The sequence below is a fragment of the Cygnus olor genome, chromosome 28 (genome assembly GCF_009769625.2).
Source record: "Cygnus olor isolate bCygOlo1 chromosome 28, bCygOlo1.pri.v2, whole genome shotgun sequence".
In the NCBI taxonomy this organism is placed as follows: Eukaryota; Metazoa; Chordata; class Aves; order Anseriformes; family Anatidae; genus Cygnus; species Cygnus olor.
The window spans coordinates 2,777,482-2,800,086 of record NC_049196.1 but is presented as its reverse complement, the minus strand read 5'-3'; the positions used below and the strand labels follow the sequence as shown (position 1 = coordinate 2,800,086).

The 22,605-nt window shown below is 73.7% G+C and overlaps 4 protein-coding genes across 12 annotated transcripts; all 4 read left to right on the top strand.

Annotated features, from left to right (window-relative positions):
* The first annotated feature begins 165 nt into the window (after window positions 1–165).
* SHC1 (SHC adaptor protein 1) lies at window positions 166–10,407 on the top strand. 5 transcript variants are annotated; one of them, XM_040538605.1, is made up of 15 exons: window positions 166–284; window positions 2,128–2,195; window positions 2,436–2,513; window positions 5,832–5,993; window positions 6,217–6,287; window positions 6,735–6,798; window positions 6,997–7,116; window positions 7,548–7,601; window positions 7,737–7,788; window positions 7,973–8,099; window positions 8,191–8,359; window positions 8,576–8,636; window positions 8,760–8,927; window positions 9,079–9,341; window positions 9,556–10,407. In XM_040538605.1, exons 2-15 carry the CDS (start codon window positions 2,184–2,186, stop codon window positions 9,682–9,684), a joined length of 1,530 nt encoding a protein of 509 aa, XP_040394539.1. In that variant the 5' UTR covers window positions 166–284; window positions 2,128–2,183; the 3' UTR covers window positions 9,685–10,407. The 5 variants fall into 5 exon arrangements, with proteins under 5 accessions (XP_040394539.1, XP_040394540.1, XP_040394542.1 ...); XM_040538606.1 differs by lacking the exon at window positions 2,436–2,513; XM_040538608.1 differs by lacking the exons at window positions 2,128–2,195; window positions 2,436–2,513 and having other exon boundaries at window positions 188–284.
* Window positions 10,408–11,057: 650 nt separating this feature from the next.
* PYGO2 (pygopus family PHD finger 2) lies at window positions 11,058–12,841 on the top strand. Its single transcript, XM_040538610.1, is given in 4 exon segments — window positions 11,058–11,135; window positions 11,138–11,201; window positions 11,286–11,335; window positions 11,436–12,841. Coding segments are annotated over 4 exon segments (1,260 nt in total). The 5' UTR covers window positions 11,058–11,072; the 3' UTR covers window positions 12,519–12,841.
* A 188-nt stretch (window positions 12,842–13,029) lies between these two features.
* On the top strand, window positions 13,030–19,181 carry PBXIP1 (PBX homeobox interacting protein 1). Its single transcript, XM_040538600.1, has 12 exons — window positions 13,030–13,157; window positions 14,645–14,733; window positions 14,806–14,908; window positions 14,991–15,047; window positions 15,151–15,294; window positions 15,377–15,592; window positions 15,661–15,684; window positions 15,767–15,840; window positions 15,947–16,072; window positions 16,167–17,203; window positions 17,293–17,608; window positions 19,170–19,181. The coding sequence occupies exons 2-12, from the start codon at window positions 14,674–14,676 to the stop codon at window positions 19,179–19,181; spliced, it is 2,169 nt and encodes a 722-aa protein (XP_040394534.1). The 5' UTR covers window positions 13,030–13,157; window positions 14,645–14,673.
* Window positions 19,182–19,269: 88 nt separating this feature from the next.
* Window positions 19,270–21,864, top strand: PMVK (phosphomevalonate kinase). Of its 5 annotated transcripts, none has more exons than XM_040538614.1 (5): window positions 19,270–19,422; window positions 19,511–19,574; window positions 20,786–20,938; window positions 21,002–21,131; window positions 21,347–21,864. In XM_040538614.1, exons 1-5 carry the CDS (start codon window positions 19,340–19,342, stop codon window positions 21,481–21,483), a joined length of 567 nt encoding a protein of 188 aa, XP_040394548.1. In that variant the 5' UTR covers window positions 19,270–19,339; the 3' UTR covers window positions 21,484–21,864. The 5 variants fall into 5 exon arrangements, with proteins under 5 accessions (XP_040394548.1, XP_040394547.1, XP_040394546.1 ...); XM_040538613.1 differs by having other exon boundaries at window positions 19,272–19,422; window positions 21,002–21,244; XM_040538612.1 differs by having other exon boundaries at window positions 19,272–19,422; window positions 20,786–21,131.
* The last annotated feature ends 741 nt before the right edge of the window (window positions 21,865–22,605 follow it).

The following is a 22,605-nucleotide window of genomic DNA, read 5'->3' as shown; positions in this document are numbered from 1 at the left end:
TTGGCCGCGACGCGGGACGCCCCGCCCCCCCCCCCCCCCCTCCCTTCCGCGCGGCTCCGGGCCCGCCCCGCCATCGGCCCGCCCGCGGGCCCCGGGGGCAGAGAGCGCGCGCGCGGGCGCGTCACGTGACGGGGGCGCGGCGAGGCCGTGCCGGAGGGGCGGGGGCCGGAAGTGAGTGGCGGGGCGGCGGGGGGCGGGGCGGGAGGGGCGCTCGGTGCGGGCGCCGCGGCTGCCGGGAGCGGAGGAGGCCAGCGCGAGACCCGCGCGAGACCCATGGTGCCCCGGTGAGCGCAGCCCGCGGGACCGGGCCGTGGAGGGCCCCCGGTGGCCGCGCAGGCCGCGGGCGGGCTCCCGGGGCGGGCAGGCCCCGGGGGCACCGGGCGGGGCCTTGCGGCTGGGGGGGGGGGGCCCCGCCCCCTGCCGCCCGCCGGCCGCCCGCCGGCCGCCCGCCGGCCGCCCGCCCGCCGGCCGCCACCGGGCTGCGCCCCGCGGGGGAGTGCGGCCGGTCCCGGTCCCGGTGCCGGTCCCGGTGCCGCTCTCCCCGGTTCTGCCCCACCCGCGCCGGTTCCGCCTCGGCGGGCCGCGGGGAGCGAGCAGCGGGCTCGGGCTGCCCCTCCCCGGTGCCGCTGCACGCCCGGCGGGGACCGTCCGGTGTCACCGCGGCGGGGGGGGGGGGCTGGGGACGGCCCCGCCGGTCGCCTCCGCGCCCCTCCCGCCTGTCCCGGGCAACCCGGGGCTCCCGGTGCTGCGGGCAGGTCGAGGGCCGCGTGTCACCGGCACGGGCAGCGCTGCTGGGACCCGCGGGGGGCTCGCTCCGGGCCCCAAACGGGCAACACCGGGCCCTGAGGCCCCCCCGTGTCCTACCGCCGTGCCCCAAGCCCGGTTCAGCCCCGGGGCTCCCGGGGGGACGTGGGGGACGGGTCCGGTGCAGGCCCGGTGGACGCTTGCCCCCGAAGGCCTTCGTGACCCCGCGCCTTCCTGTTTTGGGTTAAAACCGCTCGGTTCTGGGTGCGGAAGGTAACCCGGTAAACCCCGGAGGCCCCCGTGGCTCGCGAGGCGCCGCCGTTCCCCCGGGGCTGGGACCGGGGCGGCCGCGGCCGTGCCCCCTCGCAACTTTTTGGGGGGGGCGTGCGGGCACGGCGGGGCACCGGGGTGGCCTCCCCGGGCGGCCCGGTGCTCCCGGTGCCGGTTTTAGGGCCGCTTCTCGCCGCCGCTGTCTGAGCCCCGTTCCTTCCCTCCGGGGCCCTCCCGTCGCCGCCGTTTCCCCCGCGGCACGAAGGGGCCTCGGGAGGCGGTGCCGTTACCGGCGGCCCTGGGGGGGGGGGGAGGCTGCGCCCTGCCCGGGTGCCGTGCCCGCTGGGCGGCCCCGCTTATCGCGCTGCCTTGGCCGGCCCCAGATAAGGGCGCGATGGCTTCGAGGAAGTAAATCCGGGAAGCGCTGCCCTGCTCCGCCCCGGCCGGGGGCTCTCGGTGCCGCTCCCGCTCCCCCCCCCCCAGCCCCGTTCCCCGGCTCCCCGCACTGCCCGTGGCCCCTTTCCTCTGCTCCTTCCGAACACCGGCTCCCGTTCCGCTCGCTCCCGGGGCCGCAGCCCTAGGGGGGGACGTGGGCAGGAGCGGGGCGCTGCCCTGCGCTGGGGGGGCTCTGCTCGCTCCCCCTCCTTGCGGCCCTCTCGGTGCTTTTTTGGGGACCTGGCAGCTTCAGGGCCTTAGGGATCAGCTCCGGCGCTCGTCTCACGGCACAGAGTCACCGAGAACGGGGCGCCTTCGGTTTGGGGAGCTGCCCCGTGCGGCTCCCAACTCCTTTTACTGGTGGGCAAGGTCTGAACGGAGCCGGGTCCGTGCCCAGCTCGGCCTCGTGCCCCCGCCCCGCCCGGGGCATCCCGGTGGTGTCCCGGGACGGGGCCGTCAGGAAGGAGGACGCCTCACAGGTCCCTGCCCCACGCCTCGGCAGCGTCGCGGCCCCGTCCGCCTGCGGCCAGCGAGGAGCCGGACTCGCTGACCCCCGCGGGTCCCTTCCAGCTCGGGACGCGGCGATTCCAAGGAGCAGGGGCTGCCTCTCGGCGGCGGGGCCACCTCACGCGGCCCGGGGCCGGGCCGGCTAACTCCCTGTTTGTCCCCGAACCGCAGGTGGGACGGCCAGACGAGAGGGGCTCTGCCTTTCCGTTCCCTGCCCTCCGCCGCCGATGGAGTACGTGGTAAGGCCGGCCGGCGCTCGGGGCTTCGGTGGAGGGCTAGGTGGCTTCGGTGGCGGGCCCTGCCTCCTCCCCCTCCCCGCCGGGCCCCCGCCGGCCTTCCCCCGTCCCCAGGAGGCCGCGGGGACGGCGGAGAGGAGGGCCGCGTCGCCGCCGCGTGACGTTGGAGCGGTATCTGGGGGGGAAAACGCAGCCGTAGGCTGGCGGTCAGCCTTTTCTCTTTGCTCTCGCCCCGTGCTGCAGGAGGACGGGGGACGGGGAGGGCTCCACCGCCGCTGCTTTCGGACCGAGGGGGTCTCCGGCCCGCCCTGCGCCGCTGAGGTGCGTACGTGCGGCGGCGGGCGGCCCGTGTCTGCGCGCGCGGCTGCGTGCGCCTCGCCGCGATTCCTTGCCAAACCCCGCGCGTGTTCCAGCGCTCTGACTCAGCTCCCGGTTTGCGTTTCCTGGGAGGATGTCGGGCGCTGGCCCAGCGGCGGGGCCCCGAGCGGAGCCGCGCCGCTCGGCGCCCGGGGAAAATACGGGCTCGGGCTTTGCTCGGGGCGGCGGGCTCGCTCCCGGTTTGGAGGCTGCGACCCCTCTCTGCTTCTCGTCCTGCCGCGCGCGAGGTCCCCAGGCACACGGCAGTACGCAGGGTCTGGCCGAGCCGGCGCGTCCCCTCGCTTCCCGAGCACGAGGAGCGGCTCGGCCGGGACGTGTCCCCGCCAGCTCCTCGGGGGCGGCGGTTCTGGCGGCTCCCCGCGTCCTCCGCTGCAGGGGCAGGAGCTGTTCGTGGGGCTGCGCACGTCTCCGTCTGCCTTCGGCGCTCTGCGGCCCCTTGGGGGGGGGGTCTGTGCCTCCTTGGGCCGGCGGGGCCGTTGCAGACGAGCTGTTTGTCTGCGAGGGCTGGCAGCAGCGATGTGTCTCGTGGCCAGCCGGTGCCAGTTGGGATCACGTGCGCTATCTGGCCTCGGCCTCGATGCCGGAGGTCCTGATAAAATCAGCAACGATTCCGTTTTCTAGAAGCAGAGCCCCGTCTGAGCGGCGGGCCGCGGCCGCTCCCAGCCCTGCCGCCTGCCTGGCCTCTTGGCGTCCCCTCCCCAGCCGGCTCCAGGAGACCCCAGCCCCTCTGCGCTTCCCTCGGGGCTTAACGCAGGGGCTGCCGTGCCGGGTGGGACGCCCAGCCCCGCGTCCCCGAGCCGCCCGGCTCCTCGCAGGCCCCCCGAGCCCCTTCAACGCCGCCCAGCCCCGCTCCCCCCGGCGGGACTGGCGGGTCCCTGCTTCCTGGCTCCCCGGCCCCGGGCTTCCTGCCTTTCTTTGGAGCGGCCGCGCTGCCGGCCATGGGAAGGTCACGGCGCTGAGCGGCTGCGGGGCCCCAGGCGGGGACGAGGCGCGCCGCGGGACGGCTGGGCACGGGCTCCCGCGGGACCGGCGGCGGCCGAGGTGGGGGGCTCGGAGCGGGGAGCGGGCTGCGGGGCGTGCCGGCGTCGGGGCGCCCTGCGCGGGAAGATATTTCCAGCTCCGGCCTGGCCTCCGTTTCCCCGGCTGCGTGGCGGCGCGCCAGGGTTCGGGAAGCGGGGCGGGAGGCCGCCGGTGCCGTGCTGGGTCCGAGCGGGGAGAGCCCTTCCCTTGGGCTGGATTCGGCCGAATTTGGCTCAGCGTTGGGTTTTGCAGAGCAAGTGGCGCCTGGGAAGGTCCCGGCCCGCGTGGTGGCGGGGAGCAGGCGCCCGGCGGCGGGTCGGAGGGGCCCGAAAGCCCCTGCTGCGTCCCCGAGGGGTGGAAAGGGCAGCTCTGGCCCCGTGGGGAGGGCGAGGCCGCGGAGATGAGCGTGGACGCGTGTGGCGTGGTTGGGTTGCTCCCAGCTCCTCCTGGCCCCGTTCGCCAGCTGGTCTGCATCAGGTGGGGGTGAAGGGGGAGCGGGGCAGGCCCAGCGGCCCCCACCAGAAAACGGGGGCTTCGCCCGGCCTCCCTGCCGCGGAAAGGGGGTGAGCTTTGCCCCGGCGCCGCCGGCGCGCTCTTCCTTTTCCCCAGCTCCCGCTAGCTCCGCCTGTGACCTTGATTTTTCTGCTCCAGATACTCGCTGGGTCCCCACCCCTCTCCGGGAGCCCCTCCTGCGCTGCCACCCCAGCCCGCTCGCAGCCCCGGCGCGGGCAGAGCCCGCTCCGCTCCCCGTGAGTCAGCACGGCCCTGCCGCTTACCGGCAGCTTACCGGCAGCCCCGTTTTCCTCCGGGAGGAGCAGCCGCGATGCGGGGAGCAGCGGCCATCGGCAGCTCCCGCCGGCCCCGCGCTGCAGCCGGGGGCTCGCGCTGAGCCCGGCCTCTCCCTGGGGGCTCGGCGCCCACCCCCGGGCAGCCCACCTGTATCCTGCTCCCGGCCATCCTCCTCTTCCTCCGGGCAAGGTCTGCGCCCGGAGCCGTGCCGCCGAAGGACCGGATGTCCCCGCGCCCCCAGCGAGCACCGGAGGCGTCCTGGCATCGCGGCCCCCCCCGTCCTCGGGCGGCGCTCCCCCCTGCAAAGCCCGGGGAGCCAACGGCAGCTGCCTGCCGCCGGCACGTGGGTTGCATAGCGCTGGCCACCACAGAAGGACCTTGTTCGCTCCTGGCCGGGGCTTGGAGCAGGGCTGGGCTGGGCTTGGATGCGCTCTGTGGCTGCCTTGTCTCAGGGCTTTAAATATTCATGCTTTTGATTTCCTCTTAGCTGCTGGCGACTGCTTGGGGGGGAGCGCAGGGGCAGAGCGAGCCGGCGGGGGCGGAGGGGCAGCGGTTTGGGACCCGTCTGCGGGGCAGGGGGGGCCGGATCGGGCCTCGACCGAAGACAATGGGACTCGTGGGCAGCCCGGTTCGGGAGCAGCGCGGGGCTGCGGGGCTTGAGGACCTCCAGGCTGGGGGCCGAGCGCGCTGAGCCCCCGCTCCGGCTGTTCGGCGCGGCGCCCGGCCCCGGGGCGTAGCCGCAGCCCCGTTTCCTCCCCGCCGCTCCGGGAGCAGGGGTCGCTCTCCATCTGGCCGGATCCGTGCGTCCTCACTGACGCCGATTGCCATCGATCGGCTGCGACGGCGTGGAGCTGGGCAGCCCCCGCGGCGCGTCGGGGCCGGCTCTCCCCGCGAGCCATGCCGGGCTGGCGAGGGCTCGGCCGAGGCTTGCGCTTGGGGGCGGCTTCGCGGCGGCTGTAGGGGCTCGGACAGCCGATGGCGCCTCTGTGAGCCGTGCCGCGCGGGGTGGGCGCCTACCAGCCCTTCTCACCTCTCTCCGGAATGGATCTCCTGCAGAAGAGCAAATACAGCCACCTGCGGAATGAGTCCGTCTCCTCCCTGGAGGAGGCGGGGGGCGGCGGGGGGGCCCCGGCCTCCCCCGTGGAGTCCCTCGCGGGCACGCGGTCTCTGCCTGGCTCCCTGTCGTCCTCCTCCCTCAGCCCCATGCTGCCTCTCGGGGAGCTCTCGTCCGAGTCGGAGGACAGCCCCACCACCCTCTGCTCCTTCTTCCCCAAAATGGCCAACCTGAAGCTCTCGAACCCCGCCAACCTGCTCAGCCTGCGGGGCTCCTCGGCTGGCAGCCTCAAGGAGCCCGGGAGCCCGGGGGAGCCCGGCCCGGCCGGGACGCTCGCACCGGCACCGGGAGGAGCCGGCGGCCCCGATTCAGCGGGACCTGTCGCTGTCTGTTCCCAGGATATGAACAAGCTGAGCTGCGGGAAGAAGACGCGGGTGGAAGGCGGCCAGCTGGGCGGCGATGAATGGACCCGCCACGGCAGCTTTGTCAATAAGCCCACGCGCGGCTGGCTGCACCCGGACGACAAGGTCATGGGCCCGGGGGTCTCCTACCACGTCAGGGTGAGTGCCGGGGCCGGGCTGCGGGGCACGAAGGGGCACGGCGGGCTTTTGGGGAGCTCCCGGCGCGCTGCTCGCGGGTGGGAGGTGGGCGGTGGGTGTCCTGCGGGGGTCACCCCCGCGTGGCGGGTGGCGCGGGGACCTGTCCCCGTCCCCTCCCTGCTCGTGGGCTGCGTGGGGGGCGAAGCTCGGGGCTTTCTGGGCTGACCCCGCTCTCCCCTGCCAGTACATGGGCTGCGTGGAAGTCCTCCAGTCCATGAGGGCTTTGGATTTCAACACCAGGACCCAGGTCACCAGGTGAGCCCTGCGTCCGCGCAGGGGGCTCTGCTGGGCTGGGGGGGGCTCTGCTGGGCTGGGGGGGGCTTGGGGCTGCCCCGGGGTGGATCCGTAGGTGGTGGCCAGGCTGTCTGCAGCGGGGGAGGCAGCTGCCCGGCGGATCGATGCGCCTGTCAATGGGCTTGGCCAGGCAGGAAGCGCTCCTGCGACCCCATCAAATATTAACCGAGCTCTTCCCCTGCCCTAGCCTTGTCCGGGAGCCAGTCGGCGCTGCCCGAGGGCTTCCCTTTTTGTGTTCCTCGCTTAACCCCGTCCCTCCTGCGCTGATTCCCTCGTCCTCCACCCTGCGGACGTGGCGGTGAGCGCAGAGCCGCCCCGCCGCCGCCTCGTCCCTGTGCTGGGGTGGGTGGGGGGACGAAGCGGGGGGGCCCCCGGGCCCAGACTGACATCCCGCTGCGCTCCCCGCAGGGAGGCGATCGGCCTGGTGTGCGAGGCTGTGCCCGGTGCCAAGGGAGCCGTGCGGAGGAGGAAGGTGAGGCTGGGCCAGGAGAGCTGCCGGCGGGCTCGGGCTGCCCGTGGCCGAGGGCTGGACCTCAGCCCAGCCGCCGGTGCTGGGCCAGGCACCCGGGGCTCTCGTCGCCCCCGTGGGGAGGGCGAGCTGGCCGCCCCTGCTGGGGGACGAGGCTCCGGGCCCAGGAGCCCCGTTCCTAACGCTGCCGTCTGCCCCCAGCCCTGCGGCCGCTCCCTGAACTCCATCCTGGGGAAGAGCAACCTGAAGTTCGCCGGCATGCCCATCACCCTGACCATCTCCACCAGCAGCCTCAACCTCATGGCCTCCGACTGCAAGCAGGTGAGAGCAGGAAGGGGCCAGGGGCCGGGCGGCTGGCTTCAAACGAGCAGCGGTCATTGTGTCCCCTCCGGGCCCTGCTGGGGGGGGGGGGGGATGTCCCCAGCCTCCACAGGGACCTCTGGGTGGGTGTAGGGCCTTGCTGAGCGCCCACCTCCTCCTGGTCCGAAGGGCCTGGCTCACCCCTTGCTGGGGGCAAAGAGATCTGAGCGATACTCTGCAGGATCTCCAGCCAGCCTGGAGCCAGGCTTCTGGCCTTGACCTGGCTTTTGGTAGCTCCGGGGGTGTCTCGGCCCTCCTCTGGTGGCCTGTGGCTCATAACCAGGGCTCCCTGAGCTCGCGAGCCCCAGCCCCAGGGGGAACGTGGCTGGCAGGAGGTGCCAGCTGAGGCTGGGCGCTGAGGAGCCGCAGCCAACGACCCCTGTGCCTTGCAGATCATTGCCAACCATCACATGCAGTCCATCTCCTTCGCTTCTGGCGGAGACCCGGTGAGTACGGCGGCTCCCCGTCCGTGCTGGGTCCTGACCCCTGGCACGGGACAGGGCTCCGCTGCCCTGTCCCTAAAGTCTCGGGGCACCGTGGTCCCCGGCAGCCCTGTCTCACCAGCTCCGTCTCTCCCGCAGGACACCGCTGAGTACGTCGCCTACGTTGCCAAAGATCCCGTCAACCAGAGAGGTGAGACCGCTGCCGGGTACCCCAGAGGCCAGAGCCCCATTTCGTGGGTGTTTGGGTGCAGCTCGGTGGGGCAGGGGGGGACTGGGACCCCCGCAGGGAAGCTCTGGGGTGCACAGGGTGGGTTCGAGGGGTGGAGGACTTAACGCTGAGGTTCCACGCCCCCACCCCGCTGTTCCCTTCCCAGCCTGCCATATCCTGGAGTGCCCTGAGGGCTTGGCGCAGGACGTGATCAGCACCATCGGGCAGGCCTTCGAGCTGCGCTTCAAGCAGTACCTGAAGAACCCCCCGAAGCTGGTGACGCCCCACGACAGGTAGGAGGGGAGGCGTCACATCTCTCGGTGGCGGCGCAGGGATGCTTCCCTGGCTGCTGTCGGCTGCTGAGCTGCGCCGTGCCCCCCCCAGGATGGCGGGGTTCGACGGCTCTGCCTGGGATGAGGAGGAGGAGGAACCAGCCCCAGACCACCAGTACTACAACGACTTCCCCGGCAAGGAGCCTCCCATCGGGGGGGTCGTGGACATGCGGCTGCGGGAGGGGGCTGCGCAGACCCCCAACCACCTGGGGGCCACGCTGGTAAGGCTTGGGGCACGTCTCCGCGGGGTGCTCGGGGGGAGATTCCGCATTACGAGGGAGACGGAGGGACCCCGGTGGAGCTGTGGGCTGCTCGCTCGGGGTTATTCCAGCACAGAGCCCGCGGCGTGCGTCTCCAGCACCTCTCGCAGCCCGGGGTGGGGACTGGGGGCATGTCGGGACCCCCTGGGCTCGCTCACCGTGTGCCTCTCTCTGCAGCCCATCGGCCAGACGTCTGGTGGGGAGTACGACCCCCGGAAGCAGCACGCTCCTGCCCAGGGTAATGCGGGGGACGTGGCTGTCCCCGTCCTGCTCTCCTGCGCCCCGAACCGCCCCAGTATCGAGCGCTGGTGCTGGGGCCAAGGCAGGCTGGAGCCCCGCTGACTGTTTGTGCTCTTTGCAGCAGGGAGAGAGAAATACCCGGCTGCAGCAGGCGCGGCCGGCCGCACGGACCTGTTTGATGACCCGTCCTACGTGAACGTGCAGAACGTGGACAAGGCGCGCCAGGCGTCAGCTGCCGGCGCCCCCGCGACGGCCAACGGCAGCGCCCAGCGGGACCTTTTCGACATGAGTGAGTGGGATCGGAATTGTAGGGGCTGGAAGGGACCTCGAGAGATCGTCGGGTCCAACCCCCCAAATGGGATGGCAGCCGCGGTCGTGCCCGGGCTGTGGGGTCTGCTCTGGGTGCGAGGCGAGCGACGGCCCCGCTCCTTTCCCCGCAGAGCCCTTTGAGGATGCCCTGCGCGTCCCCCCCGCCGTGCCGGTGAGCCTGCCGCCGGCCCAGGTGGTGGCCTCCATGGAGGAGCAGCTGCGCCGGGAGCCCTGGTACCACGGGAAGATGAACCGCAAGGAGGCCGAGAAGCTGCTGAAAGTGAACGGAGACTTCCTGGTGCGGGAGAGCACCACCACCCCGGGCCAGTACGTGCTGACCGGTTTGCAGGGCGGGCAGCCCAAGCACCTGCTGCTCGTCGATCCCGAAGGAGTGGTGAGTCCCTGCAACCCCAAAGCCCCGGGGGTCCCGCACCCCCTGCAAGTTACGGGAGCCCCCAGGGCGTTGGGCTTCCCCGCTGCCCCTCGGGGGGGCACCTCGGGGCTGGATTTGGGGGACGGAGCGGGCAGAGCAATGCAGGGGGGGCTCGTGGCTTTGTCCTCCTGGGGGCAGCTGCGGTTTTCTGAGCGCCCCTTCCCGCTCCCCGCAGGTGCGGACAAAAGACCACCGCTTCGAGAGCGTCAGCCACCTCATCAGCTACCACATGGACAATCACCTGCCCATCATCTCGGCTGGCAGCGAGATGTGCCTGCAGCAGCCTGTGGAAAGGAGACTGTGAGCGCCCGGGGGCCCCGGTGCGCGCCCCCCCCCCCCCCCGGCCCCGCTCCCTGCCCCAGGGGGGAGCGCTTGGACTCGCAGCCGGGTGCCCTGCCCGGGACTGGGCTCGGACTGCCTGGGGATGGGGACGGCCCCGGCCCCCTCCGCCACGTGGAGCTGGCGGCCGCGGGGGCAGCGTGGTGGGAGCTGCCTGCAGGGCGGGGGGCTGTCGTTGCCAAAGCCCCTGCCTCCCCCCAGCTCCAGCCTTTGCACAGCAGCTCAGCTCGAACCAAAGCCTGGCCCCGGGCGGTGTCGCCGCAGCGTGGTGCGACCGCCGGCCGCCCTCGTGCTCACCCACGGGGGGCACGGGCCCTCGGACCCTCGTCCCGCCAGCCCCAGGGGGGGGTCCGGCCGGGGGCCACCCCAGGGCTGGGCCCTGCGCTCCCCAAGCACAAGGCCGGGCGGCCGCGCACCGAATGTACCCGATCACTTTACGTGTTAACTGTGCCTTGACCCCGCAGGTCCCACACACTTATGCAATGCAGCCAGGTGGGGGGGCGACGGCCCCGAGCCCCCTCCGGGCCCCGCCGAGCCCCTTCCCGGGCACCCTCCCCGGGGGCTGGGGGGGGGGGGTGGCCGGGCCCTGCCGCATGCACCTCGTTCCCCGAAGCCAAAGCGCAGCCCTGCCCCGGCCCCGCTATAACCAAAGGAACCGGCGGGCGGTATTAAAGTTGGTATTTCTCTAGGCCGTGGTGCCGTGCTGGGGCTGGGGGGGGGCGAGCAGCGGGGCTGGGGGGGCGAGCAGCAGGGACGGGGGGGCAAAGAGTGGGGCCTGGGGGGATGAGCACCAGGCCTGGGGGGATGAGCACCAGGCCTGGGGGGCTAAGCACCGGGGCTGGGGGGGCGAGTACCGGGGCTGGGGTTCAAGCAGTGGGGCTGGGGGGCGAGCACCAGGGCCAGGGGGGGCAAACAGTGGGGCTTAGGGGGTGAGCATCAGGGCTTGGGGGGGCGAGTAACGGGCCAGGGGGGCGAGCACTGGAGCTGGGGGCAAGCAGGGGGGCTCGGGGGGGCGAGCACTGGGGCTCAGGGGGGCGAGGAGCAGGGCCTGGGGGGAGCGAGCAGCGGCCGGGCCCCTTCACCCGCCACCCCCCCCCGTGCCCGTCACGTGGTTCTTCCCGCCGCCCCCTAGCGCCCCGCACATGGTTCCTCCCTTCCCACCCCCACTCATGGACCGTCCCACACCTCCCCCCCCCCCCCGTTGCCCCGCACATGGTTTGTCCCGCCCCGCCAGGCGCCCCTCGCCCCGCCCCCGCGCCCCGATTGGCCCCGCGCGCGCGCCCGCGGCTTCCGCTTCCGGCCGTGCGGCGGAGCGCGGCGGGGCCATGGCGGCGCCGGGCCGGCTGTGAGGCGATGGCGGCGCCGCACGGCGAGAAGCTGGAGGGAGGCGTCCCGGCACCGCCGCCCCCGCCGGGGGGGGGGGCCCGCACCCCGCGGGCAGCGCCGCCGCCGGCGGGCCCGGCAGGAAGCAGGGGAAGGCAGGTGAGAGAGCGGGGCGGGACCGGGGCCGCCGGTTAACCGGGGCCGGGCGGTAACCGGGGCTGACGGCGCCGCCTCTCCCCGCAGGGCTGCAGATGAAAAGCCCCGAGAAGAAGCGGCGGAAATCCAACACGCAGGTAGGGCCGGGACCGGGACCGTGCCCTCCCCCCCCCCCCCCCAGCCCGCCCCGGTGCCGTTACCGGAGCCGGGCCGTGACCCGCCGCCCTCCCCCCGCAGGGCCCGGCCTACTCGCACCTGTCGGAGTTCGCCCCGCCGCCCACGCCCATGGTGGATCACCTGGTGGCCTCCAACCCCTTCGAGGACGACTTCGGCCCCCCCAAGGTGGGCGCGGCGGCGGCGGCGGCCCCGTTCCTGGGCAGCCCCGTGCCCTTCGGCAGCTTCCGCGTGCAGGGGGGGATGGCGCCGCAGGTGCCCCCCGGTTACGGCGGGGGGCCGCAGCCCCTGCGGAGGCAGCCGCCGCCGCCCTTCGCCCCCGGCCAGATGGGCCCGGCCTTCGGCATGCCCCCCCAGAACCCCGGCTACGTGCAGCCCGGGGCCATGAGCTTCCCCGGGCAGCCCTTCGGGCAGCCCCTCGGACAGAACTTCAGCCCCCCCACGGGGCAGCTCATGCAGGGGCCCGTCGGGGGCTTCGGGCCCATGATCTCGCCCACCATGGGGCAGCCCCCCCGGGGGGACATGGGCCCCGGGCCGGCCCTCAACCCCCCCGGCGGGCCGGCCATGGCTCAGCGCTTCAGCCAGCCCGGCAACCTCTTCGGACAGTCCCCCATGCAGCGCCCCGGGCAGAACATGCCCCCCCTGCCCCCCAACGCCAGCCCTTTCCCCGGGGCGGACCCCGGCTTCCCCGCCGGCGGCGAGGAGGGGGGTAAGAACCTGAACCCCCCTCCCAGCACCTTCCCCCAGGAGCAGCACTCGGGCTCCCCGGCTGCCGTTAACGGGGCGCAGCCCAGCTTCGCCCCCCCGAGCGCCGGCCGCGGCGGCGGCACCCCTGAGACCAACAGCCTCCCGCCCCCCGGCAAGGCGGCCGGCGGCTCGGGGCACCAGCCGCCCCCGGGGTTGGTGTACCCGTGCGGGGCCTGCCGCAACGAGGTGAACGACGACCAGGACGCCATCCTGTGCGAGGCCTCCTGCCAGAAGTGGTTCCACCGCGAGTGCACGGGCATGACGGAGAACGCCTACGGGCTGCTCACCACCGAGGCTTCGGCCGTCTGGGCCTGCGACTTCTGCCTGAAGACGAAGGAGATCCAGTCGGTGTACGTCCGCGAGGGCATGGGACAGCTGGTGGCCGCCAACGACGGCTGAGCCGCCGCCCCCCCCACCCCCCCGCAGCCCCCTTCCGCCCCCCCCCGCCTTGTACAGCTCCCCGCGCAGTTTTAGGACCAAACCCCCCCCCCCCTTTTTGTAGCCGTTGGACTACAAAGCGCGGGACGGCGCCGGGCGGCCCCCGCCGGGACGCGCGGGGGGGCTCTGGCTGTGCCGGTGTGTGCCCTCGGGGGGGGGGCTCCCTCGTGGGGGGGGGGGGGGGGCTCCATCGTGCTGGTGCTCGGGGGCTGAAGCTTCCCTGGCCCCCCCCCCGGTGGGCTCTGCCTGCTGGCATGGGTGCCCCGGGGGGAAACGTGCCCCCCCCCCCCCCAGCTTTGTGCTCGCGGAGATCCCGGCGCCCTCCCCCCCCCCGTCCCCCCCCCCCACTCTTTCCGTTTTAGCGGAGCGTTAATGGAAACTTTTGTATCGTCGCTATAAAACTCTGAAACCGCCGTCTCCGTGTCTGCTCTGCTCCGGTTCCTCCCCCCCCCGCCGCCCCGGTTCCCCCCCCCCCCCCGGTGCCCGCCCCGCCGCCATTGGCTGCGCGCGTCACGTGCGCGCCCGTCCCGGGGGCGGCGACCGGCACCGGCGGAAAGTTACGGCCGGGACCGGGCCGAGCTGCGCCCCGAGCGGCTCCAGGTACCGCCTGCCCCGCGTCCTGCCGGCCGCGCGGCATCGCCCCGAGCTGCCCCCGGTCCCTTCCCGGTCCCTCCCCGGTCCTCCCCCGGTCCCTTCCCGGTCCCTCCCCGGTCCTCCCCCGGTCCCTTCCCGGTCCCATCCCCCGGGGAGCGGAGCGCGCGCGTCCCGGGCCACGATCGGCGCCGCGGGCACGGGAGGTTTGAGCGGGCGTCGCCCCCGGGGCACGGCCCCGCTCCGTGTCCGGCCCCGTTCCCCCCCTCCCCCCCCCGGTTCCGGGGAGCCCCGGGGCGCGGCGCCGGTGGGAAGTCGGGGTGCGGGGGGGGGGGGGGGGGGCGGGGCTGGGGGGGGGTTGCCCTAAATAGGGCGGCGGGTGCCGCCGCTCGGTGCCTGCCGGGCCCCGGGCTCGCCGCGTCCCCGTCCACCTGCCGGGCGGCATCACCGCGGCTAAAAATACCCCGCGGGGCCGACTGGCGGCGGCCCGGGGGGGCCGGCACCGGAGGGGGGGGTGGGGGGGGGACGGAGGGGGAGCGGGGGGGGGGGGGTGTCGGTAGCGCTCCCCGGGCCGCGTCCAGCCCCGTCCCCTCCGGGAGCCTCCCGCCCCGCGGGGGCTTCCCACGTCTCGGTCCCGCTGTCCCCGGGCCGGTGCCAGCCCGGGGGGGGGCCTGGGGAGGGTCGCGGGGGGGGTTTCGGGGTGGGGGGGGGGGGGGGGGGGGCGGTGCCTCCGCAGCTGTGCCGGGAATGTGCAGAATCCCCGGGCACCGCCGCCGTGACCGCTGCGCCCCGTCCCTGGTCCCGCCGTGCTCCCGGCACCGGGCGAGGCGAGGGCTCGGCTCCCCCCCCCCCCCAACACACCGGAGGAACCCCCCTCCCTCCCCCACCCCCCCCCCGCCGGATCCCGGTGCCACCGGGGGTGCCCGGCTGTGGCATCCCACCCGGTGAGGGGACCGCGGTGCAGCACCGGGCCGCCCTTTGCTCCCGCTCCTAAACTCGCTTTGCCAGGCAAATCAGGAGCGGGGACGGGGGTGAGGTCTGCCCGCCTGCCCGTCCGTCCGTCTGCCCGTCCGTCTGCCCGTCCGTCCGTCCGTCTGCCCGTCCGTCCGTCTGCCTGCCCGTCCGTCCGTCTGCCCGTCCATCCGCCCGTCCGTCCGTCTGCCCGTCCGTCTGCCCGTCCGTCCGTCTGCCCGTCCGTCTGCCCGTCCGTCCGCCCGTCCGTCCGTCTGCCCGTCCGTCTGCCCGTCCGTCCGTCTGCCTGCCCGTCCGTCCGTCTGCCCGTCCATCCGCCCGTCCGTCCGTCTGCCCGTCCGTCCGCCCGTCCGTCCGTCTGCCCGTCCGTCTGCCCGTCCGTCTGCCTGCCCGTCCGTCTGCCCGTCCGTCCGTCTGCCCGTCCGTCCGTCTGCCCGTCCGTCTGCCCGTCCGTCTGCCCGTCCGTCTGCCTGCCCGTCCGTCTGCCCGTCCGTCCGTCTGCCCGTCCGTCCGTCTCCTCGCAGGGGGGTCAGCGCCGTCCGCAGGCGGGAGCATGGCGGAGAAATCGGACTCGCGGGACTCGGACAGCAGCTGGGTGCTGGCGGGCACCGAGGTGAGGGGCCGGGGACGCCCGGGGCGGGGATGAGGGGAGGCCGCGGGTGCCAGCTGCTGCCCCTCGTCCCAGGGGCTGCCCGTGGACACGGTGGGCCCGGAGCAGGACGCGGCCTCCCGCGAGGCCGAGGATGAAGAGGCGGAGGAGGAGGAGAGCGCCCAGGACGCGGCCACGGGTACGAAAACGGGACAGCCGCGGCGGTCCCCGGTGCCGTGACGCGGGGAGCCTGCTCACCGCCGGCCTCTGCCTCTCCCCAGCTGGTGACGGTGGCAGCGGAGCCTTCCCGGGCCAAACGCCGTGCCCTGAGGTCGGGGTAAGCACTGGGGGGGGGGGGGGGGGGGGGGGGGCAGGGGGAGCGGTGGGGCTGGGGTCCTGCTGCGCGCGGATGCGCGAGACCCCAGCGCCCGCGTCCCCAGGACTCGGAGGAGCGGCCGGAGCCCGGTGCCGAGGCGGTGCCCACCGCGGCCGGCCCCACGGAGCCCGGCGCAACGCAGAGCTGGGAGCACGAGGAGCCCGACGCGGCGGCGGAGCGGGGCCCCAGCCCGGACACCCCCAGAGCAGGTCAGACCCGGAGCACGCCGGGTCCGCGCCGGCGCCGCCGGGGTGCGGGCGCTCCCTGGAGGTCCCCGTCCCCCCCCCCCAGGGCCACGAGCGGAGGAGGGGAGCTGCACCAGCAGCGACGACGACGCCGAGGGGCTGCGGAGGCGGCAGGTCCCCGAGCCCCGTGCCGGGCCCCCCCCTCCGGGGCCTGCCCCGCGCCGGGGGACGCAGGACGGCGGCGACGAGGACGGGCTCAGCACCAGCAAGTACCTGCTGGGCGCGCTGGCGCTGGCGGCCGTGGCGCTGCTGCTCATCTCCGGTGAGTCGCGGGTCCGGGGGCGGGATGGGGAGCCCGGTGTCCCCCTCATCGTCCCTTCCTCTCCCCAGGGAGCTTCTACGACCCGACAGACGGTGAGTGCGGAGGGGCTTGGCCTGTCGTGCCCGGCGGGGCAGCCTGGACGCGCTCGGACGTCCCCGTGCGGTTCCTCCCCAGGCCCCGTGGACGCCGTGGTGAGCCGCGACCTGGCCGACACGGAGCAGGAGGCGCCGGTGCCTGCGGACGGGAGCGTAAGGAGAGGGGCGCGGAGCGGGGCTCGGCGCCATCCCCCCGAGCTGGCAGAGGGGAAGCCGCTCCCTCAGCACCTCCAGGGGCCGCATCCTTCCTCTCCCCCAGGATTTGGTGCGGCAGCCCCCGCCGCCGGCCGCCGCGGACCCCCAGAGCGTGCAGTCCGTCAGCCTCCTCCTGGACAAGCTGGCCAAGGAGAACCAGGACATCCGGCTCATGCAGGCTGAGCTGCAGGTGGGTGCGCAGCGCGCGCCCCGGGGAAGCTGCCCCCCAGCACCGCCCCGCGCCCTCACGGCCCCCCCCCCCGCTCCCTTCCCCACCGCCCCAGGCCCACAAGGAAGAGCTGCAGGCCCTGCTGCAGAAGAGCGAGGGGGCGGCGGCGGCGGCCGGGGCGCAGCAGCAGAGCCTGGCTGCAGAGAACGAGCAGCTCCGTGCGGCGCTGCAGCGGGAAACCGAGGCGCTCCGAGCCGCCCGGGCCGAGCTGCGGCGCCTGCAGGCTGCGGGGGTCCCGGGCAGCCCCCAGCCCCGCGAAGCCGAGCCCGGGGAGCCGGCAGCGGAGCAGCCCCACGGCCCGGGGGCCGCAGCCCGCAGGGAGGACGCGGCAAGGCGGGAGGGGGCCGGGCACCGCGGCTTGCTGGCGTGGGTGCGGCAGGAGCTGGCAGCCGCCCTGGAGCGAGCGCGGGGCTCGGGGGGGCTCGAGCGGCTCCCGGAGCAGCTGAGCGCCCTGGAGGAGCGCCTGGGCCGCGAGCTGGAGGCGGAGGGGGCCCGGCCCTTCCCCGGGCCCTGGAAGAAGCCGTTCAAAGCAGACAAGAAGGAGAGCCGGCGGCGCAAGCGGCACGGCGCCGGAGAGGGTCCCCACGAGCGGGGGGGCTGGGAGAGGAAGGAGCAGGGCAAACCCCCCGGCCACGGGAAGGAGCCCCGGCCCCCGCGGGAGCACAAGGCGGGCAAAGCCAGGGGGAAGTCGTCCCACGGCCCCCCCCAGCACGGCCCCCGCGAGCTGCCCCCGCTGAGCCATTACCGGGCGCCCCAGGGCTGCGCCGGGGTGGCCGACTGCGCCCGCAAGGAGGGCCGGGAGGTGCTGGGCGCCGCGCTGGAGCCCGTGCAGAAGACGCAGTTCCTGCGGCTGCTGGAGGGCTTCATGGGGCGGCTGGGCTGGGGGGGCCACTTCGGGGGGCTGGCGGCGCGGCTGGACGGCGCCTTCGGGGCCGACGGCGCCTTCGCCCACGACCGCCTGCGCTTCGTGGACTTCGTGGACGACGTGGAGGAGATGCTGGAGGAGCTGGCGCGGAGGGAGGGGGGCGACGAGGAGGCGGCCGACGGCTTCGAGGACTTCGTGCGGCGGCACTACGCCGGGGACGGCGGCGGGTGAGCGGGATGGGGGGGGCACGGGGGGTCTGGGGGGGGTGTGGGGGGGCCGGAGCCGGGACCCCCTCACCGCCCTTCTTCTCTTGCAGCTCCACCGGGAAGGAGCGGGGCCGGAAAGCCTGGCGGCAGCACGGGGGGGGGCAGATAGAGCCGTGGTGCGCAGGCAGGGGGGGGGGCGCCCCGCTGCCAGCCTTCGTCCGGCGCAACGGCCCCGTGCCCGCCCTGGGGAGGGGGGGGGGGGGGGGGGGGCTCCCCTGGGCCGTGGTTGGGGTCTGGGGGCTACCTCGTGCCCCGTGGGGGCCGCGGGCCCCCGAGTCGCTGCACTGTGTGACGCCGCACTGCTGGGGATGCAATAAAGTCACCGCTGGGCACGGCCGGGTCTGGTGCTTGGGGGGGCGGAATGGGGTGGGGGGGGGGGGGGGGGGGGGCAGGGAAAAGGGGGTGCCAGGAGGGAACGGGGGTGCTGGGGGGGGAGTGGGGGTTGGGGGGGAAGGGGGGTGCTGAGGGGAATGGGGGTGTTGGGGGCGGGGAAAGGGGGGGATGGAGGGGGAAGGAAGGTGCTGGGGTTGGGAATGGGGGTGCTGGGGGGGGGAATGGGGGTGCTGGGGGGGGAATGGGGGTGCTGGGAGGGGGAATGGGGGTGCTGGGGGGGGGGAATGGGGGTGCTGGGAGGGGGAATGGGGGTGCTGGGGGGGGAATGGGGGTGCTGGGAGGGGGAATGGGGGTGCTGGGGGGGGGGGAATGGGGGTGCTGGGGGGGGGAATGGGGGTGCTGGGGGGGGGAATGGGGGTGCTGGGGGGGGAATGGGGGTGCTGGGAGGGGGAATGGGGGTGCTGGGGGGGGAATGGGGGTGCTGGGAGGGGGAATGGGGGTGCTGGGGGGGGGGAATGGGGGTGCTGGGGGGGGAATGGGGGTGCTGGGAGGGGGAATGGGGGTGCATGGGGGGGGAATGGGGGTGCTGGGGGGGGAATGGGGGTGCATGGGGGGGGGAAAGGAAGGTGCTGGGAGGGGGAATGGGGGTGCATGGGGGGGGAAGGGGGGTGCTGGGGGGAATGGGGGTGTTGGGGGCGGGGAAAGGGGGGGATGGGGGGGGAAGGAAGGTGCTGGGGTTGGGAATGGGGGTGCTGGGGGGGGGAATGGGGGTGCTGGGGGGGGAATGGGGGTGCTGGGGGGGGGAAAGGAAGGTGCTGGGAGGGGGAATGGGGGTGCATGGGGGGGGAATGGGGGTGCTGGGGGGGGAATGGGGGTGCATGGGGGGGGAAAGGAAGGTGCTGGGAGGGGGAATGGGGGTGCATGGGGGGGGAAGGGGGGTGCTGGGGGGAATGGGGGTGTTGGGGGCGGGGAAAGGGGGGGATGGGGGGGGAAGGAAGGTGCTGGGGTTGGGAATGGGGGTGCATGGGGGGGAATGGGGGTGCATGGGGGGGGGAATGGGGGTGCTGGGGGGGGAATGGGGGTGCTGGGGGGGGGAATGGGGGGTGCATGGGGGGGGAATGGGGGTGCTGGGGGGGAAAGGAAGGTGCTGGGGGGGGAATAGGGATGCTGGGGGGGGTGGGGGATGCTTGGGGCGATATGGGGTGCTGGGGGGGGAATGGGGGTGCTGGGAGGGGGAATGGGGGTGCTGGGGGAGGAAGGGGGGTGCTGGGAAGGGAAAGAGGGGTGCTGGGGGGGGATGCGTGGGGCAGGATGGGGGGGCTGGGGGGGGGTGCTGGGGGGAATGGGGTGCTGGGAAGAAGAAAGAGGCGTTGGGGGGGTCAGGACTGGGTGTGGGGGTGAGGGTGTAGGGGGGCTGGGTGCGGTGCCCCCCCAGTTTTGGGGAAACCCCCCTGGGTTTTGGGATGCCCCCGCTTTTGGGGTGCCCCCCCCCCCCCGGTTATGGGCTAACCCTTCTCGGTTTTGGGGTGTCCCCCGGTTTTGGGGTACCCCCGATTTCGGGGTGCCGCCCGCCCCTCCCCGCGGCGTCCTGCAGGGGGCGCTATAGCGCGCGGGGGGGGGGCGGGGGCGGGACCATCCCCTCGCGGGGGCGGGGCCAAACCCACAGGGGGCGGGACCGGCCCCACCCGGGGGGCGGAGCCATCCCCGCCCCGCCCCCCCGGGCCGTACCACCTGCGTGCCGCGCGGGGGGGTGGCCGTGCCGGGATGGCGGCGCCCCGCGCCGTGCTGCTGCTGAGCGGCAAGAGGAAGTCGGGCAAGGACTTCGTGGCCGAGCAGCTCCGCAGCCGGTACCGGGCCGGGCCGGGCCGGGCCGGGGGGAGGGGGGGGGCCGCGGGCGGAGCCCCGGGTCCCGTCCCGCTGATCGCTGTCCCGCAGGCTGGGCCCCGCCGTGTGCTGCGTGCTGCGCCTCTCCGCGCCGCTCAAGGAGCGCTACGCCGAGGTACCGGGCGGGCCGGGCCGGGCCGTGCTACATCGGGGTTAGCTGGGCCGGGCCGGGCCGGGATCCGCCGGGATCCGCCGTGCCGAGCTGGGCCGTGCCGAGCTGGGCCGTGCCGTGCCGCGCCGTGTTACACTGTGCTGTGCCGTGCCGTGTTATGCTGTGCCAGGCCACGCCACGCTGAGCTGTGCTGTGCCGTGCCATGTTATGCTGAGCTGTGCCATGTTATACTGTGCCACGCCATGCCACGCCGCGCCGTGCCGAGCTGTGCCGTGCCGTGCCACGCTGAGCTGTGCCATGCCGTGCTGCACCATTCCACGCCGTGTTACACTGTGCTGTGCCATGCCGAGCTGTGCTGTGTCGTGCTGTGCCGTGCTGCACCACGCCATGCCGTGTTGTGCCATGCCTTGCCATACCATGCTGAGCTGTGCCATGCCGTGCTGTGCCATGCTATGGCACGCTACACCACGCCATACCATGTTATGCTGTGCCATGCCATGCTGATCTGTGCTGAGCTGTGCCGTGCTATACTGCACCACACCGTGCCATGTTACACTGTGCTGTGCCATGCTGAGCTGTGCTGTGCCATGCTGCACCACACCGTGCCATGTTACTCCATGCCATATTACGACATGCTGTGCCACGCCATGCTGTACCATGCTGTGCCGTGTTATGCTGAGCTGTGCCATGCTGCACCACGCCATGCCATGTTACACTGTGCCATGCCGTGCTGCACCACACTGTGCCATGCTATGCCGTGTCATGCCATGCTGAGCTGTGCCATGTTATGCTGTGCAGTGCCATGCCATACTGGGCCACGCCATGCCATGTTATGCCGTGCCGTGCCGAGCTGTGCTGTGCCATGCCATGCTGCACCATGCCATGCCGTATTACACCATGCCATGCCATGCTACACCACGCTGTGCCATGTTATGCTGTGCCATGCCATGCTGCACCACACCGTGCCATGTTATGCTGTGCCGTGCCATCCCATGCTGAGCTGTGCCATGTTATGCTGTGCCGTGCCATGCCATGCTGAGCTGTGCCATGTTATGCTGTGCAGTGCCATCCCATGCTGAGCTGTGCCATGTTATGCTGTGCCGTGCCATGCCATGCTGAGCTGTGCTACGCTGCACCACATCACGCCGTGCCGAGCTTTGCCATGCCATGCCCCATGACAAGGGCCGTGCCCTGCTCACACCCTCTCCCCGCAGGAGCATGGCCTGGACTTCCAGCGGCTCCTGGACGCCAGCACCTACAAGGAGACGTACCGGCAGGACATGATCCGCTGGGGCGAGGAGAAGCGCCGTGCTGACCCAGGCTTCTTCTGCAGGACGGTGGTGGAGGGGGTGGCACAGCCGGTGTGGGTGAGTGGGGCCGGGGAGGAGCACGGGGGGCGCGGGGTGGCCGCTGACGCAGCCTGGGTGCAGGTGGTGAGCGACACGCGGCGCCTCTCGGATGTGGAGTGGTTCCGGGACGTCTATGGGGACGCAGTGCAGACCGTGCGGGTCGTGGCCTCCGAGGAGACGAGGAAGAGGAGGAACTGGGTCTTCGTAGCGGGTGAGCGAGCACTGCTTCCCGTCACACCGCAGCCAAACCTGGGGCATCGCAGTGCCCTGCAGCACGGCTCTCCCCTGTCTCCACTGCCGTGCCTGGAGTGCAGGATCCAGAAGGTCTGGATAAAGCTCCGGAGCAGCGGGCGGGGGGTGAGGCTGCACGGTGCCTCCGCCAGAGGATGGATCCTGACTTGTGGTGCGGGCTCTGCTCTTCCCCAGGGGTGGACGACGCCGAGTCTGAGTGCGGCCTGGACCAGGGAGTGGCCTTCGACTGGGTAATAACCAACGATGGGGACGAGCTGTCCCTGGACAGGCAGCTGGAAGCGCTGCTGCAGTCTGTCCGCGCCCAGCTGTAGCTCCCACATGGGATTTGGGGGGCACGTGGCTCTTCAGAGCCGCTCACACGGGGCCTCATCCTTCCCGGGGGCTTTACCCTGCATGGGGAGCATCGTGGGGGCCACCTGTGGGTCCCCAGTAGTGGGGCTGGGGAGGAGGAGACCGGGGGGAGGCAGCCAGCCACCCCAGCACCTCCATCCGCTTCACCCACACCCCACAGGGGCCGTGCCTTCCCCCAGGAGCGAGGGGCTGCTGCTGTTCAGTGACCTTCAGCTGTGGCTTGGGGACTGCGTCCTGCGTCCCATGTCCCCTGCGAGCCCAGCGGCGCTTCCCAGTTTGCCTCTCCTGTCCAGGCTGGGGGCGATGTCTGCACTGGAATAAAGCTCTGACGCTGAGAAACACCCAGGGGCTGTGTGTCCTTTCCTGGCGGGGGGGGGGGGGGGGGAAATTCAGGTCACTGGGGAGTGGGCTGTGCCCCTGCCCTGGTGCGGACCCTCCAGCTGGGGGATGGCGGTGGCGTGAGGTGCGGTTTAATTCCCTGTGCCCGCCCGGGGGGGCCGCCAGCTGGGTGCCTCGTGGTGTGTTTTAATAGGCTTCCTGCGGCCAATTCCCCACGGATTATCTGCTTCCGAAGCAGAAGGCTCCTGCCCTAATACCTGCCCGCCGGGAGCTCGTCTCCCGCAGCAGCTGGGCCCAGCCCGGGGGCAGGGACAGGGACACTGCGGGGGGCTGCGGGAAGGGACAGCGGGGGGGCTGGGGGCCAGCCTGGCCCTGTCGCCCACCTTCCCTGTGCTGGGAGTGCCAGGGCTGGCAGAGCCCTGTCCCCCAACCCCAGGGGACAAGGGGGACAGGGGACAAGGGGGAGCCCCAGCCCCAGCGAGGGCTCTGCCGGCTCCAGCTGCTGCCCGTAATCTCTGGCCTCTGCTCGAGGCCCTGAGCCTCGTCGGAGGCCGTAAGGAGATTACGGGGCATTATACAACGGCAGCTGGCGAGGTGGCTCCTCGGGGGGCCGGGGGATGCCAGGGGATGCCCAGGGTCCCCTCGGGGGGGCAGCTCGGTCCCCTCGGCCGCCGGAGCCCCCCTCCCCGTGCCGGGCCAGTCCCCGCTGCCGTCCCCACGCACCCACCCCCGTCGAGGGGCGG

What these genes read in the sequence shown, in the direction of transcription:
- PBXIP1 (XM_040538600.1), top strand. Translation starts at nt 14,674, where the DNA reads ATGGCGGAGAAATCGGACTCGCGGGACTCGGACAGCAGCTGGGTGCTG. An exon ending in TCATGCAGGCTGAGCTGCAG is followed by an intron (nt 16,073 to 16,166) that starts GTGGGTGCGCAG and finishes CCACCGCCCCAG; the next exon opens with GCCCACAAGGAAGAGCTGCA. An exon ending in TACGCCGGGGACGGCGGCGG is followed by an intron (nt 17,204 to 17,292) that starts GTGAGCGGGATG and finishes CTTCTCTTGCAG; the next exon opens with CTCCACCGGGAAGGAGCGGG.
- SHC1 (XM_040538604.1), top strand. Translation starts at nt 5,421, where the DNA reads ATGGATCTCCTGCAGAAGAGCAAATACAGCCACCTGCGGAATGAGTCC. An exon ending in CTGGTGACGCCCCACGACAG is followed by an intron (nt 8,100 to 8,190) that starts GTAGGAGGGGAG and finishes TGCCCCCCCCAG; the next exon opens with GATGGCGGGGTTCGACGGCT. An exon ending in GCGGGACCTTTTCGACATGA is followed by an intron (nt 8,928 to 9,078) that starts GTGAGTGGGATC and finishes CTTTCCCCGCAG; the next exon opens with AGCCCTTTGAGGATGCCCTG.
- PMVK (XM_040538611.1), top strand. Translation starts at nt 19,340, where the DNA reads ATGGCGGCGCCCCGCGCCGTGCTGCTGCTGAGCGGCAAGAGGAAGTCG. An exon ending in TCAAGGAGCGCTACGCCGAG is followed by an intron (nt 19,575 to 20,785) that starts GTACCGGGCGGG and finishes CTCTCCCCGCAG; the next exon opens with GAGCATGGCCTGGACTTCCA. An exon ending in TGGAGTGCAGGATCCAGAAG is followed by an intron (nt 21,245 to 21,346) that starts GTCTGGATAAAG and finishes GCTCTTCCCCAG; the next exon opens with GGGTGGACGACGCCGAGTCT.